Below are 13,592 nucleotides of genomic sequence, written 5' to 3'. Positions count from 1 at the left end.
CCATATTTACACTTTTGGCTCCTTCCATGCCCATCCATCTCTTCTTTTGATTCTATCCTCTCTACTACTCAAAGGCCATAGCATATGCCCCTTACACAACAAGAATTTTTTTTACTAATTAAAAAAAAGGAGATCACGTAATGTAGATCTCTTTCTCATCCCTTCGGTAGCTTAAATAATTTTGGGAACCATATATCAGCTTTAGGCACAAACAAGAGCTTGAAAGTTACCACCTACTAGCTTAGAAAGCTCTAAAACTAGGGGTAAGAAAATAGTCATAACAAAATACCTTACATTCTAACTTTTTATATATTTATCCTGCTAATTTTAAGATATTAAACCGTATCTAAATAATATAATTGGTCAAATTTTTGATTGTTACTATTACTGAGCATACAACGTGAAAATGTTAAAATTCAAAAATAATATGCATGACACACTTAGAATCTAATAAAATATAAATTATAACTATTTTTGACCCTAAGACTTATTTTCTGCACATATAATATTAATGTTAATTTCCATGTGAGCATTGTGTGTTTAGGGCTTTATGGGCTTTATTATAGTCGAAGTGTCTGAAGCTAAGCTAGCCCAGTTACATACGGGCCTGATAATTTCGGCCCATCCCATTTTTACCTCAACTCACTTGAATGTTTATTTCATTATTATCATTTTTCTTTCGACAAATTATTTCATTATCCTTTAATTTCTTCTGTATTGGGTTTTAAAAAAAAAAAACTTGTGTATTTATTTATAAGGTCCTTATAATCAATTATTATTTCAACAAATATTTTTGTACGTAACATTTAATGCGTTTGAACTTTGAATTGTCCATGATCACGAGATGAACTCATATGAAAAAAAAAGTTTAATACAATAAAATGAGATATTAATTACATTCAATAATAAATAAATTCAAAAAAGAAGAGCTTTTACGTGAATCTTCATCAGTCTAATATGTATATATATAAATCTTGAAAAGTTTAAATTTCAAAAAATAAATAAATAAAAGAGTATATAATTAAGTGTCATGGTGGGTAGGGAAGAGCGTTGTTAGCTTGTGACACACTTAAATAAAAAGGTGGTGAAAAAAGTGACTAATTTCAGCCTCAAAATTATATGTGATCATCACCTCTAAATTTAATCCCCTATTGGCTCCCTCCCTCTATATATATACATATATATATGTATGTATATATATATATATGTATATGCAAAAATTACCCAAGTCTTGATTTTCATCACTTCTCTCAAATTCTTAATTTTTGTTCAGGTAATTGTATACATATATATATATATATATAGATAATATTAAACCCCATATTACATAGATTTTGTGGGATCAATTAATAATTAAGTATATATATACATAATATATATATATATATATTAATATTATTATAAGTTTGTTAATTATATATTTACCATGTAAATTTCAGGTAGTACGTTCAAGATCAGTGACCCCAATAGACCCACCAAGTTTGTCCTTAAGTGAAACACAAAAACAAAAAAAAAAAAGAAAAATAAAACTTATCAACATCTTATGGAGAAAGAAAATAACTATTCGGTATACACTATATATATAGCCTATACATATATATATATATGCAATATAATATATATAGTCATAGTCATCATTCTCTTCTTGATTTATACATATTATATAATAGAAAAAATGTTGTTTTGCTATGATGAATTATTAATACCAAATTATAATTATTTTTTGTTGCAATTTCAGGCTCCCATAATGCCACCTAATAATAATAATAATAATAATTTTTCTTCATCATTGGATAATTATAACATTGAGAATATTCATCATCATCAACAACAATTCATGAAGTCCCACATCGACGAGAGAAGTGAAGAAGGAGCAGAACAAAATGGAGTCGATGAGAGAATAATGGTCAATTATTTACTCAACAACAACAACAACAATTTATCTCATCATCATCATCAACACAATAATCAACAATTGAGTTTTGCCGATGTTATGCAGTTCGCGGATTTTGGGCCCAAATTAGGCCTAAACCAAACTGAAGAAACCGACGAAGCTCAACAACTTGAAGAGAATAGTATGGTTGACCCGGTTTACTTTTTGAAGTTTCCAGTGTTAAACGACGACAACAACAACAACAACAACAATAATGATATTATTATAAACGACGTCGTTTGTCAACAACAACAACATGAAGAGATGATGAAGGATTGTGATGTTGGTGGTGATAATAATGATAATGATGATGGTTCGATGCAACATCTTCAGTTTTTGGGTGAAGATCTTCATCAGAATAACGGTAATGGTAATGGTAATAGTAATGGTAATAATAAAAATAAGAGAAAAAGACCGAGGACAGTTAAGACAAGCGAAGAAGTGGAAAGTCAACGAATGACTCATATTGCTGTTGAGAGAAATCGAAGGAAGCAAATGAATGAACATTTGAGAGTTCTTAGATCTCTCATGCCTGGTTCCTACGTTCAAAGGGTAACTATATATATATATATATATATCTATATATATATGCATGAGTTTTTATGTTTTTGAATAAATTTATTAAGAATTTAATTAGTTAATATTACATAATGCATGCTAGTTAGAATAATAAATAATTTTGCTTTTACACATAAATTATGGAGCATTATTGTTATTTGTCGGGCTAGAGCGCATATTGTTATTAGGTATTTTAAGATTTTTAATAGACGTATTTTTTATATTATTATTATTCAAAAAAAAAAATAATTGTAAGACTCAATTTAGAATTGGACCAAAAAAAAGTAGTATTTGAAATCTTACTTTTTAACATTTTCTATTTTTGTTAATATTACAAATTTATTGAGATTAATTTAATATGTGTTAAATTAGTTTAAAATATTTCAATTAAATAAGTAATATTAAATGAGAAACTATGATAATTAGTAGTATATATTTCATTGCCACTTATTATATTCATGTGTTCATATGTTATTTTAAAGATAAGATGATATAATTTAATATTAAATTTTATGTATTTTAATTTACTAAATAATATAAAAAACTATTAAATAGTTACTATAAATTGCGGAAAGTACTAAATTATATTGTCAAATAGTATTGATTTGAACACAAGGTCTTTTAATTTAGAACCTACAATTGGTATGTTATAGGGAGATCAAGCATCAATAATTGGTGGAGCCATAGAGTTCGTAAGAGAATTAGAGCAACTTCTTCAATGTTTGGAATCACAAAAGCGAAGAAGACTAGTAGGAGATCAACCTCCGCCACCTAGACAGCAACTCGGATCAGCTGATCAGGGTGGCGGTGGTAGTACTGGTGGAGTCCCTATAGTTTCAGGGGCTGCACCAGGGTTTTTTCCTCTAGCCAATAACGATCAAATGATGATGATGAATAGTAATAATAAGTTTGTGGCCGGAGACTTCGAAATCAACCCCGCCAACAGTGGTGGCGGGCTTCGAGAAGAGATGGCCGAAAACAAATCTTGCTTGGCGGATGTTGAAGTGAAGCTATTAGGGTTTGATGCGATGATAAAAATTTTATCAAGGCGAAGACCGGGACAACTTATTAAGGCCATTGCAGCTCTTGAGGATTTGCAATTTAATATTCTCCACACTAATATTACAACCATTGAACAAACTGTTCTTTACTCTTTCAATGTCAAGGTAGGTATTTATATAATATTATATATAAATATAATTAAGTACTAATAAACAATTAAGTATTTATTACATACAAATAATTATTCTTATATTATTTGTATTATGTAACAGGTTACTAGTGATTCGAGATTTACTGCTGAAGACATTGCCTGTTCTGTTCAACAAATATTTAGTTTTATCCATGCAAATAGCTTGTAACAATGTCATATGTACTTCTTAAAAATAATTTACCAATATATATATCTTAATTTATCGAATATTTAAGAGAATTTTTAGTCTATTATTTAAGATATTTCGTAAATTTTAAAAAAATTTAACATGCTGAAAATAGAGTTCAAATAGTCTATTGCATACACAAGTGACTCTTGTATTTTATACGCATATATATATGAAATAGGCTATTTGAATACTGACTTTTATATTGTAAATTATTATAAATTTCTTAAAATTTATTTGTAAGATATTTTAAATACCTATAACATACACAATTATAAAAAAAAAAAATTAGATTAAAAAATTATTCTAAATACCGAACTAGATAAATGTGTTAAGAAAATATAAGATATCGATATAAGATTAACAATAATATGAAACAACCGTTTCCAAAAAACTCAATATTTAGTTTTTGTAACTCTTCTCCAAGTTAAATCTTTCTCCAACGTCCTCGTACTCATTTAAAGCTCAATATTAAGTCTTTGAAAAATTTACATAATAGATCAAAAATTAATATAAAAAAAAAATATATTATAAAAATACATCAATACGAAAAAAAATTATTTTTACTTTTTAAACTTTTTTATTTACAAAATATTTCTTAAATAAAAATAGGGAACTCATTTTTTGATTATTTTATAGGTTGTATCATAGTTCTCATAAAATTATTTTTTTTAGTTGTTTTTAATTGTTTTATAAATTACTTATAGTTAATTTATAGTTGTTGTGAGATTTATTTCTCGTTATTTTTTATTTACCGAACAAAGTGTATTTTTATAATTTTAAAATTTTATAAGTATATTTTTACAATTAAATTTTTTTTTACTGTAAAATTATAAATAAAAAAATTACCCCAAATCTTTAATATACGATGCATGGAGACTCTTGTAACAAATTTGAATGAATGTCTACAGTACTATTCAAATTAAGTAACTAAGTAAGTACAATGATTTTTTTAAGTGTGTATATACATAGTTGTGTTATAATAATGTAAGTTATTAATAGTAAAATGTACATTAATCTTCTAACTGAAAAAAAGTTCTATTATTTCATTTCATATCTAATAATAGTTACACAACTATATATTTATAGATTTTCACATTCTTTGCAAATTACTAATAAGCACCAATAATATTTTCATATTCTAATATTTTTCAACCTTCTCCTCTTGGTGGTAAAATTAAAAATAAAACTAAAAATAAGCACAAACATATAAAGTAAATACTAATTACAACACATTTCATCTTCTTTTTATTTTTTTTAAGCTATTTTATCTTTTCTAGACATTTTATCTATATTTTTCTTTTTTAAAAAATAAATAAAAAAAAATTATTAATATTTTTTTTTAAGATAGGTTTGTTAGAGAGATATGTGGCTAAGATGATTTTTTTAATTTAAAAAGAGATTATTAATATTTAAAAGATTATTTGATTTTTTGGGTTTAATTATTGGGTTTATTTGTTAACGGGAGATCAAACCGTTAAATTTAACAGAATATTCTTTTATTTTTAAGTATATTCTGTTAAACCAAGAAATACATAGGCACTTTTAATATATAAAGATATATGACACATATACACAATATATATATATTTATATGATGATATATATCATGGTTGGTACATGGAAAGTCAACGAGGGTGTCCGGCCCCGGCGACGGTACTATCATGCTAAAGGTCGTTGACTCTTGTCAGCAATTATATTAAATAATTAGTACATTATATTCACAAAAATACTACATTTTTTCTTTCCTATAGTGTGTATATTTCTTTATATTGACTTAATTAAATATTAAATTTTATATAGTTTAATGTAATAATTTTTAAAAAGTTTGGTAAGCCATTTATAAGATGATATGTTTAAAGTACTAAACAATATTAGTGTCTAATAACAATGCTCGTCGTATAACTATTAGTATTATTAAGTATAAATATTCTGATCATATATAATTTAATAATAACTTTTATAAAATATTATTAATTAATTGTAAGTCGCCACCTTTAAGCATGACCGATCCAAATGTTCGGTAATTTTGGCTATTACACAATGCCTCCTGCTCCTATTTTAATTTATCATCTCTTTATGATAAATGTTTTTTTTTTTTTTATAATGTATATATAAAAAAAATATTGTTATTTGGTACGAGTGGTGCCTAGCACCTTTAAATATGTTGTCTAGCAATTAATTAGCGATACTCATTAAAGTTATTATATTAAACTATATAGGACCCAATACTTTTTTGAACTAATATCGATATTAACACATAAAAAAGGGCTAAACACCACTAGTGCTTTTTTAGCATTTTTCATATAATAAAGGCTAATTAGCAATTTTTCCTCCCGAATTTTGACATATACAAAATCATGCCCCCTGAACTTTTTTGGCCGTTAAAAATTTCCCTTGAACTATTGAGATTGTTAAATTTAAGGACTTTTGTCTAATTTCATTTAATTTTATTGTTTCAAGTACTAAATCATGTTCCCCAGACTTTGATATCTACCAAATCATGCCCCTCAAACTTTTATATGTATTAAATCATGCCTCCTGAACTTTCATCCATGTTAGAATTTTTTTACTAAAATTAGATAAAAGTCCTTAAATTTAACAATCTTAATAGTTCAAGATGAATTTTTAACGGTCAAAAAAGTTCAGGAGGCATGATTTAGTACATGCCAAAGTTCGTGGAGAAAAGTTGCTAATTAGCCTATAATAAATGTTCGTAACAACAAAATACACACATGATTCTAAAACTCATTGTCTATTCTATATTTTGTTTTCTTTAAAAGTTAAGTTAATACTTATTTGTTAATAATGACTTAATTTTAATTTTTCGGCCAAGACCCTAAACTACTTAGTTAGATCCTGCCTCTATCAATATAGTGTATTGTAATTTTGTATATTATTTATTAAATTAAATTGTGCTAGGATTTCAAAATACACTAATGATATGTCACATCTATAGTGATACTTATTTTTCATATTATATATACACAAATATTGAATTTATTGGTTTTGTTATATATATATTTCCAAAGCCATGCTTGAAAGGTCCCTCCCATTCTCTCAAAAATTTGGATTATTTGGATATTGGAAGATTTGGATCAAAAACATAACTTCAATATCCATTCATTATTGTTCATCACCACACATTAGATCTTTCCTTGGGTGTCTCTACTACTTCAATCATACATACATATATATTATATATATATATATATATAAAATTATATATATATGGGGATGATATTTTGTCCCTTTTTGTAATGAATACTTGCTGGTGAGGGGTTATGTCGTTGACTATCCTAATTGTATTATTGTATTTTTGGACATGACTCTCAGAATTTTTTTAGCTAGCATTGACTTTGAAGAGTATATAAATATATATATTTTTAAATAATGGAATATAAATTGATCTACATATTTGGGAGTGAAACTTAAAATATCATATGTAGGTGAAAGTGGATTGATAAATAATATTGTACACATAAATTAAAACATGCGATCAGAATTTAATGTAGCAATTTTTGGGTCAAAACGTGTAGGCCTAGGCTATAAATATATGTATATATATATTTATTTATATATAAAGAAAAAAAACTATTACACTCATATTTCAAAAAGTTACCCTCGACGCCCTGTTACAATCTTTTAGCTAACTTCTACGCTCAAAAATAAATTTCGAAATATTTTTTTTCAATTTTTTTCACAGCGGTGTTCGTTATGCTTACAACATCATCCCTGTAAATTTTTGAAAAATTACGAATATTTTACTGTGCCAAAAATATATTTGAAGTTTTTTGAACACGCGTGATAAATTGAAATATCACGAACTCTGCTTTTGTTACTGTAAACTATTCGAAATTTTTCAAAAAGTCACAGGGATGATACTGTTACAATGAATATTGCTATAAAAATAAATTATAAAAAAATATTTCGACATGTGATTTCGGACGTTAAGATTGACTAAGAGGTTGTAATAGGAGGTTGTAATTAGCACTATTCTTTTCGAAAACACAGAAACAGGTATTTTTGTAAAATCTGTAAGTTTATTCAGACACATGCTAACCAACCAGAAAGCCCAACTTGACTAAGTCCAGTAAAAGAGGCTCACGCGAAAGGCCCATACCCAGTAATTGAAGCTCAAGCTGTCCTCACAGGCCCAAGCCCAAGCCCATAAAAAACCCAAATTCTTAAGCCTATACATTCACTATATCCCCAACCTCGATAGACTGGTTTATGATTTTGGAAAATTAGGGTTTAATCAAACATGACGTTCAAGCGAAGAAATGGAGGCAGAAACAAGCATGGCCGCGGCCATGTTAAGTTCATTCGTTGCTCTAACTGCGGCAAGTGTTGCCCAAAGGTAATTACTTTCCACATATTCATTCGATTTTGATTAGGTTTTGTATGTAATTCTAACAACAATTCTTAAATTATGTTAATAGGATAAGGCCATCAAGAGATTTTTGGTGAGGAACATTGTTGAACAAGCTGCAGTTAGGGATGTTCAAGAAGCTTGTGTTTATGATGGTAAAATTTTGATTTTTAATTTATTTTTGGGGGTTTTAATTTTGAAAGCTTTGGTGGTTAATTTTGATGAATTGATTTGTGGTGATTTAGGGTACACTCTTCCCAAGCTTTACGCCAAGATGCAGTATTGTGTTTCTTGTGCAATTCACTCTCATGTTGTTAGGGTTCGTTCTAGGGAGAACAGGAGAGTCCGTGAGCCTCCACAGCGATTCAGACGTCGGGTATGTTGTTTTTTGCAATCTGATTTTGGTTTGTGATGTATTAAAGTTTTAGAATTGAAACTAAAATTAGTTGATTTTTATGAGTTTTCTTTGGTCCAAATTTGTTTGGTTGATAATTACTCATGTTTGTTGATGAATTTTTGGTGCTGAATATGTTGAATTGTGTTTATCCAATCAGGAATCCTCAATCCTGTTTCTGTGAGATTTTTTGTTACAATTTTGCTTTGGAAAATCTCTTATGAATGTGTTGATATATGTTCTTATTTAGTTCTTTAGCTTTAACTGAATTGCACCCTTTATTGGAACTAAAATTAGTTGATGTTGATGAGTTTCTTTAGTGCATATTTGTTTGGTTGACAATTACTCATGTTTGTTGATGAATTTGTGGTGTTGAATGTGCTGAATTTTGTTTATCCAATCGGAAATTTTCAATCCTGTTTCTGTGAGATTTAGTATTTCAACTTAGAAAGTGTTGTGATGATAAATTTTGTTTTGGAAAATCTCTTAAGAATGTGTTGATATATGTTCTTATTTAGTTCTTTAGCTTCAACTGAATTGCACCCTTTTATGTATTCACTTCCCTTAATCAACTTTAAGATTGTTTTGTTTAGTGTTTGGTGAATGGTAATCAAATTATAGTTTATTTAGTTATTTTGTGTTACACAATTCACAACAACTTTATGAATTATGATCTTCTTCTCTTAATCCACTTCAAATGAATTTTGTTTAGTGTTTGGTAAATGGTAATCAAGTTATAGTTTTATTTAGTTTTCACATCAACTTTATGATCTTCCAAGAATGGGTTAAATGTTTGTTAGTTTTGGTTAGTCGTTGTTAGTGAAAATATATGTTCTTCTTTAGTTTCTTCGGCTTGAACTTCGTTGCACCGATTCATCTATTTGCTTATATTATATGTTAGTTTTGGTCCGTCATTATGGATGGAAGTGCATGTTCTTTTTTAGTTTCTTCGGCTTGAACTTGGTTGCACCGATTCATGTTCTTGCTTATATTAATCCACATTAAGATAGTTTTGTTTAGTGTTTGGTGATCAAATTGGTGTTGACATACTTCGTTGCTTTTTTAAATGTGTGTAGGAGGACACTCCTAGGCCCGGTGCACCAGGGCAGCCCGGTCAACGCCCAGCAGGAGGAGCCCCAGCGGCTGCTCGTACTTAAACAAAGGGCATGCAATGCTCACCTACTTCAAGGCTTTTGCATTGAGACTTTAGTTTTAAATATTTTGGTTTTCTAGTGCTATTTCAGGACTATTTATGTATTGTTTTCTATAGTTGCTGAATCCATCAAAAAGTAGTATTCATACTTTTTCCCCCCCAAAGAAAAGAGTGTTAATTCATACTTTGTTTTCGATATAGAAGATGTTATTTTGATCTAATTATGTGATATGACTTCCCCTTTTCTATGATGAGAATTATAAGAAATTCAATGGTTTTTCATTAGCCTTGAACATATTATGAGATGTTGTCTTATTTATACTGCTGTTAATTTTTCTAAGATCTTCACTTAATAATGTTCTGCATAAATATTTGGATTAATTCAGAAAAATTGATTAGGAAAATGACTCTAGAAGTACCAATATTGTTTCAACATGATAATGGTGATTTCACTATTAAGCAAAGAGTTTCTCAGAATGAGCTGAAAAAGTGTTTTGCTAGCCTTAAAGGTTAATACTTGACCTTATTATTAACCCCAACCATCTAATAGGATATTGGTTTTTGATTCTCTTAAAAGAGCTCTTTGTTGAGTAAGAAGTACATACTGAAATTTATAGATAAAAATTGATTTTGGCATAGATAAAACTAACACTATACTTAAATTAAACCCGAGTCAAAAGAGTTCCAAATTATTGGACCACTCTTAATTACTTTTCAAGTTGTATTTTCTTAAGTCACAGTCATTGATTATATGTGATTAAGTATATATATTAAAAAGAGCAGAAGATAACCAAGAAGCACCAGTGGTCTAGTGGTAGAATAGTACCCTGCCACGGTACAGACCCGGGTTCGATTCCCGGCTGGTGCACTCTGAGCTGTGACGATTATTGGCGCCTTTAGAGATGGGGGGATCTATCTCACTTGTCTGATTAAACGACGAAATATGGTGCTTCTGAGCTCTGTTTTTTTTTTTTTGAGAATAGTTAAAATATACACATTTTTATTATACATTAATTAAAGGGTAAATACCATTTTGACCTTCTGTTTTGCAAAAGTTACAGATTAGACCATGTGTTTTGTTAAATAATAAAATGGACCTTGTATTTTCTAAAATAGTAAAAATAGGACCCTAAGCTTAATTTTTTACAACTTTTTTTTTTTAATACAACCAACTTGAAGACAATGCTTAATACGAATAGATACAATAAATGTAAACAGTTTTGTCATAGCACTTTTAGATCGGATTATAATTAAACTTTATTTTGACAAAAAATTAATTCAGGGTCCTATATGTATTATTTTAGAAAATACAGGGTCTATTTTGTCATTTAACAAAACACAGTGTCCAATTGGTAACTTTTGTAAAACAGAGGGTCCAAAATGGTATTTACTTTTAATTAAATATGACTTTAAAATAATTTTAATCGATAAATTAAAGAGTAGTAAAGTAAAAGTAAAAATTAAAATAAAAAATGAGTATATATATATAGTGTAATTTTCTCTATTTTTTTTCTTCTTTTTAAGAAAGATGTCCACACATGCACTCTATTTGTATTTTTTTCTTTTTCATGGTAGTAGGGTGTATATTGGGTTGGGTAGGTTATAGGTGTTTTAATGGCCAACTCAATGATTACAGTTTGCAAAAGCTATAAGTTATTACAAAAATGTTGAATTTTGAAAAAAAATTTATAATTTTATTACTGTACGGAATTTTTTATAAAAATATTATCTTTTTATAAAATAATTGTACAACAATAAAACAGAACAATTAAAACAACAGTAGAACAATAATTAAAACTTAACACAATACACAATATAAAAAATATATAGTATTTTTGGAAAAAAAATTCCGTCTCACAATAAAAAAAGTAAAAAAGTTAAAATTTTCAGTATGTGGTGTAAAAACCTTAATTTTTTTATTGTACAATCCAACCCTATTTAGTACAATAATATAGAGATTGGGTTAGTTTTATTGAGTTGAGATGAATAATTTAAGCTTTGATATTTATGTTAATTTAAGCTAGTGCATTCAAAAGAAAAAAAAGATACATGTAAATTAATTTAAGTTTAATTATTTTCAACCAATTAACTTACACAAAAATATAGTTATTTTCTAAACAAGCCCATTATGGAATACTAAGGCCGCCCAATGGTCCAACGGCCCATATAGATTTCAGCCCACGCAAAAAATGAGGTTGGCATTACATATAAATAGGAGCAAAGAATCCAAAACCCAAAAACCCTAGCCTTCCCTAACCTCATTTCTCTCTCTCAGCCGCTTAGGGTTAGCAGAGCAAAGCAAAAATGGTTTCTGGTTCAGGCATTTGCGCCAAGCGCGTGGTCATCGACGCTCGCCACCACATGTTGGGTCGTCTATCATCCATCGTCGCCAAGGAGCTTCTCAATGGACAGAAGGTAGTCATTGTCCGGTGCGAGGAGATCTGCATGTCCGGTGGTCTCGTTCGTCAGAAGATGAAATACATGAGGTTTCTTCGTAAGAGAATGAACACCAAGCCTTCTCATGGTCCTATCCATTTCAGGGCTCCCGCTAAGATTCTCTGGCGTACAATCCGAGGGTAAGCTCTTTACTTGAATCAATCCAGATTTCATTGCGATTTGTAGATTTTGTTCTGTTTTGGTGTGTAGCTATGATATATGGTTTTCTGCTCTTATTTGTATATTTCTAACTTTATTGTTTAGATTGCAATATTTTGATTCAGTTGGATTTAGTTGATTCAGTTTTGGATTATAGCTGAAATGATTTGTTATATGAGATATGATTTAAGGTTTCATTTGTATCTTTGGCTATAGTTTTTGAAAGATTTATAACTGGTTTGCTTACATTTTCCATATTCCTAGTTTTGATTGATATAAAAAGTAAACTTTACTTTGATTTGCTAATGTGTTTGGAATGGGTATTGTATAGAATGATTCCACACAAGACCAAGAGAGGAGCTGCAGCTCTTGCTCGTTTGAAGGCTTATGAGGGTGTCCCACCTCCATATGACAAAATCAAAAGAATGGTCATTCCTGATGCTCTCAAGTGAGTGTTTTTTATTTTGGGGTTCTTACTGTTTTTCCTTTATGTTTTGTTTTGTTATATTAAGGGAAATGACATGTTTAAACTGTTCAATTATTAGGGTTTTGAGGCTTCAAGCCGGTCACAAGTACTGCTTGTTGGGTCAGCTTTCATCTGAGGTTGGATGGAATCACTATGACACCATCAAGGTCAGTTTTACTTCCTTTTCCCATTTGTCGATTTTGAAGTTTAAAGCTTTTTAACATGTTGGTAATGGTTATTTGTTGATTTTTGATGATTCAACAGGAGCTTGAGAAGAAGAGAAAGGAGAGGTCTCAGTTGGCTTATGAGACTAAGAAGAAGTTGAATAAACTTAGGGTGAAGGCCGAGAAGATAGCCGAGGAGAAGCTAGGTCCTCAGCTTGAAATTATTGCTCCAATCAAGTATTGAAATGCATGAAACTTGTTTTTTGGAATGACAAAGTTGTGGAGTATTGAGTACTATTCGTCAAATTTGTTTTCCATTTTGAGACTTCTTTCTTTTTGGTTTGGTCATCATATGCTTTTTGTAGTAGTGATTTTGATTTATAATAGATTGTTGTCTTGTCATACATTTGTATGCAGTTCAGTTTCTCTTTTTGATAATTAGCTAAGCTATCAGCATAATCAAAACTATAATTTTTCCTTATATTCTTAACCTTGTCTCATATTTTGCCATTGATATTTCTTGTGAGTTTTTCTTTTTAATCTTGTTTTAAGCATTATGCTTCTGTTTTTAATAGGCA

General features: G+C 29.0%; 3 protein-coding genes and 2 non-coding genes across 5 annotated transcripts; all 5 read left to right on the top strand.

The window, feature by feature from the left end:
• The first annotated feature begins 1,180 nt into the window (after positions 1-1,180).
• LOC115722405 (transcription factor FAMA) lies at positions 1,181-3,934 on the top strand. The gene is made up of 5 exons (XM_030651607.2): positions 1,181-1,273; positions 1,440-1,567; positions 1,739-2,485; positions 3,145-3,657; positions 3,766-3,934. Exons 2-5 carry the CDS (start codon positions 1,544-1,546, stop codon positions 3,850-3,852), a joined length of 1,371 nt encoding a protein of 456 aa, XP_030507467.2. The 5' UTR covers positions 1,181-1,273; positions 1,440-1,543; the 3' UTR covers positions 3,853-3,934.
• A 4,133-nt stretch (positions 3,935-8,067) lies between these two features.
• On the top strand, positions 8,068-10,084 carry LOC115722472 (small ribosomal subunit protein eS26x). Its single transcript, XM_030651690.2, has 4 exons — positions 8,068-8,230; positions 8,313-8,397; positions 8,488-8,618; positions 9,713-10,084. Exons 1-4 carry the CDS (start codon positions 8,135-8,137, stop codon positions 9,791-9,793), a joined length of 393 nt encoding a protein of 130 aa, XP_030507550.1. The 5' UTR covers positions 8,068-8,134; the 3' UTR covers positions 9,794-10,084.
• A 502-nt stretch (positions 10,085-10,586) lies between these two features.
• On the top strand, positions 10,587-10,657 carry TRNAG-GCC (transfer RNA glycine (anticodon GCC)). Its single transcript has one exon. It is a non-coding gene; the product is annotated as a tRNA-Gly (tRNA).
• Positions 10,658-10,661: 4 nt separating this feature from the next.
• On the top strand, positions 10,662-10,749 carry LOC115724354 (small nucleolar RNA snoR114). Its single transcript, XR_004013150.2, has one exon. It is a non-coding gene; the product is annotated as a small nucleolar RNA snoR114 (small nucleolar RNA).
• A 1,260-nt stretch (positions 10,750-12,009) lies between these two features.
• Positions 12,010-13,495, top strand: LOC115722456 (large ribosomal subunit protein uL13w). The gene is made up of 4 exons (XM_030651672.2): positions 12,010-12,365; positions 12,716-12,832; positions 12,930-13,017; positions 13,115-13,495. The coding sequence occupies exons 1-4, from the start codon at positions 12,094-12,096 to the stop codon at positions 13,256-13,258; spliced, it is 621 nt and encodes a 206-aa protein (XP_030507532.1). The 5' UTR covers positions 12,010-12,093; the 3' UTR covers positions 13,259-13,495.
• Positions 13,496-13,592: the final 97 nt, after the last annotated feature.

The sequence above is a fragment of the Cannabis sativa genome, chromosome 9 (genome assembly GCF_029168945.1).
Source record: "Cannabis sativa cultivar Pink pepper isolate KNU-18-1 chromosome 9, ASM2916894v1, whole genome shotgun sequence".
Taxonomy (NCBI): domain Eukaryota; kingdom Viridiplantae; phylum Streptophyta; class Magnoliopsida; order Rosales; family Cannabaceae; genus Cannabis; species Cannabis sativa.
The sequence above is the reverse complement of the archived record's forward strand: the minus strand, read 5'-3'. Positions and strand labels throughout refer to the sequence as shown.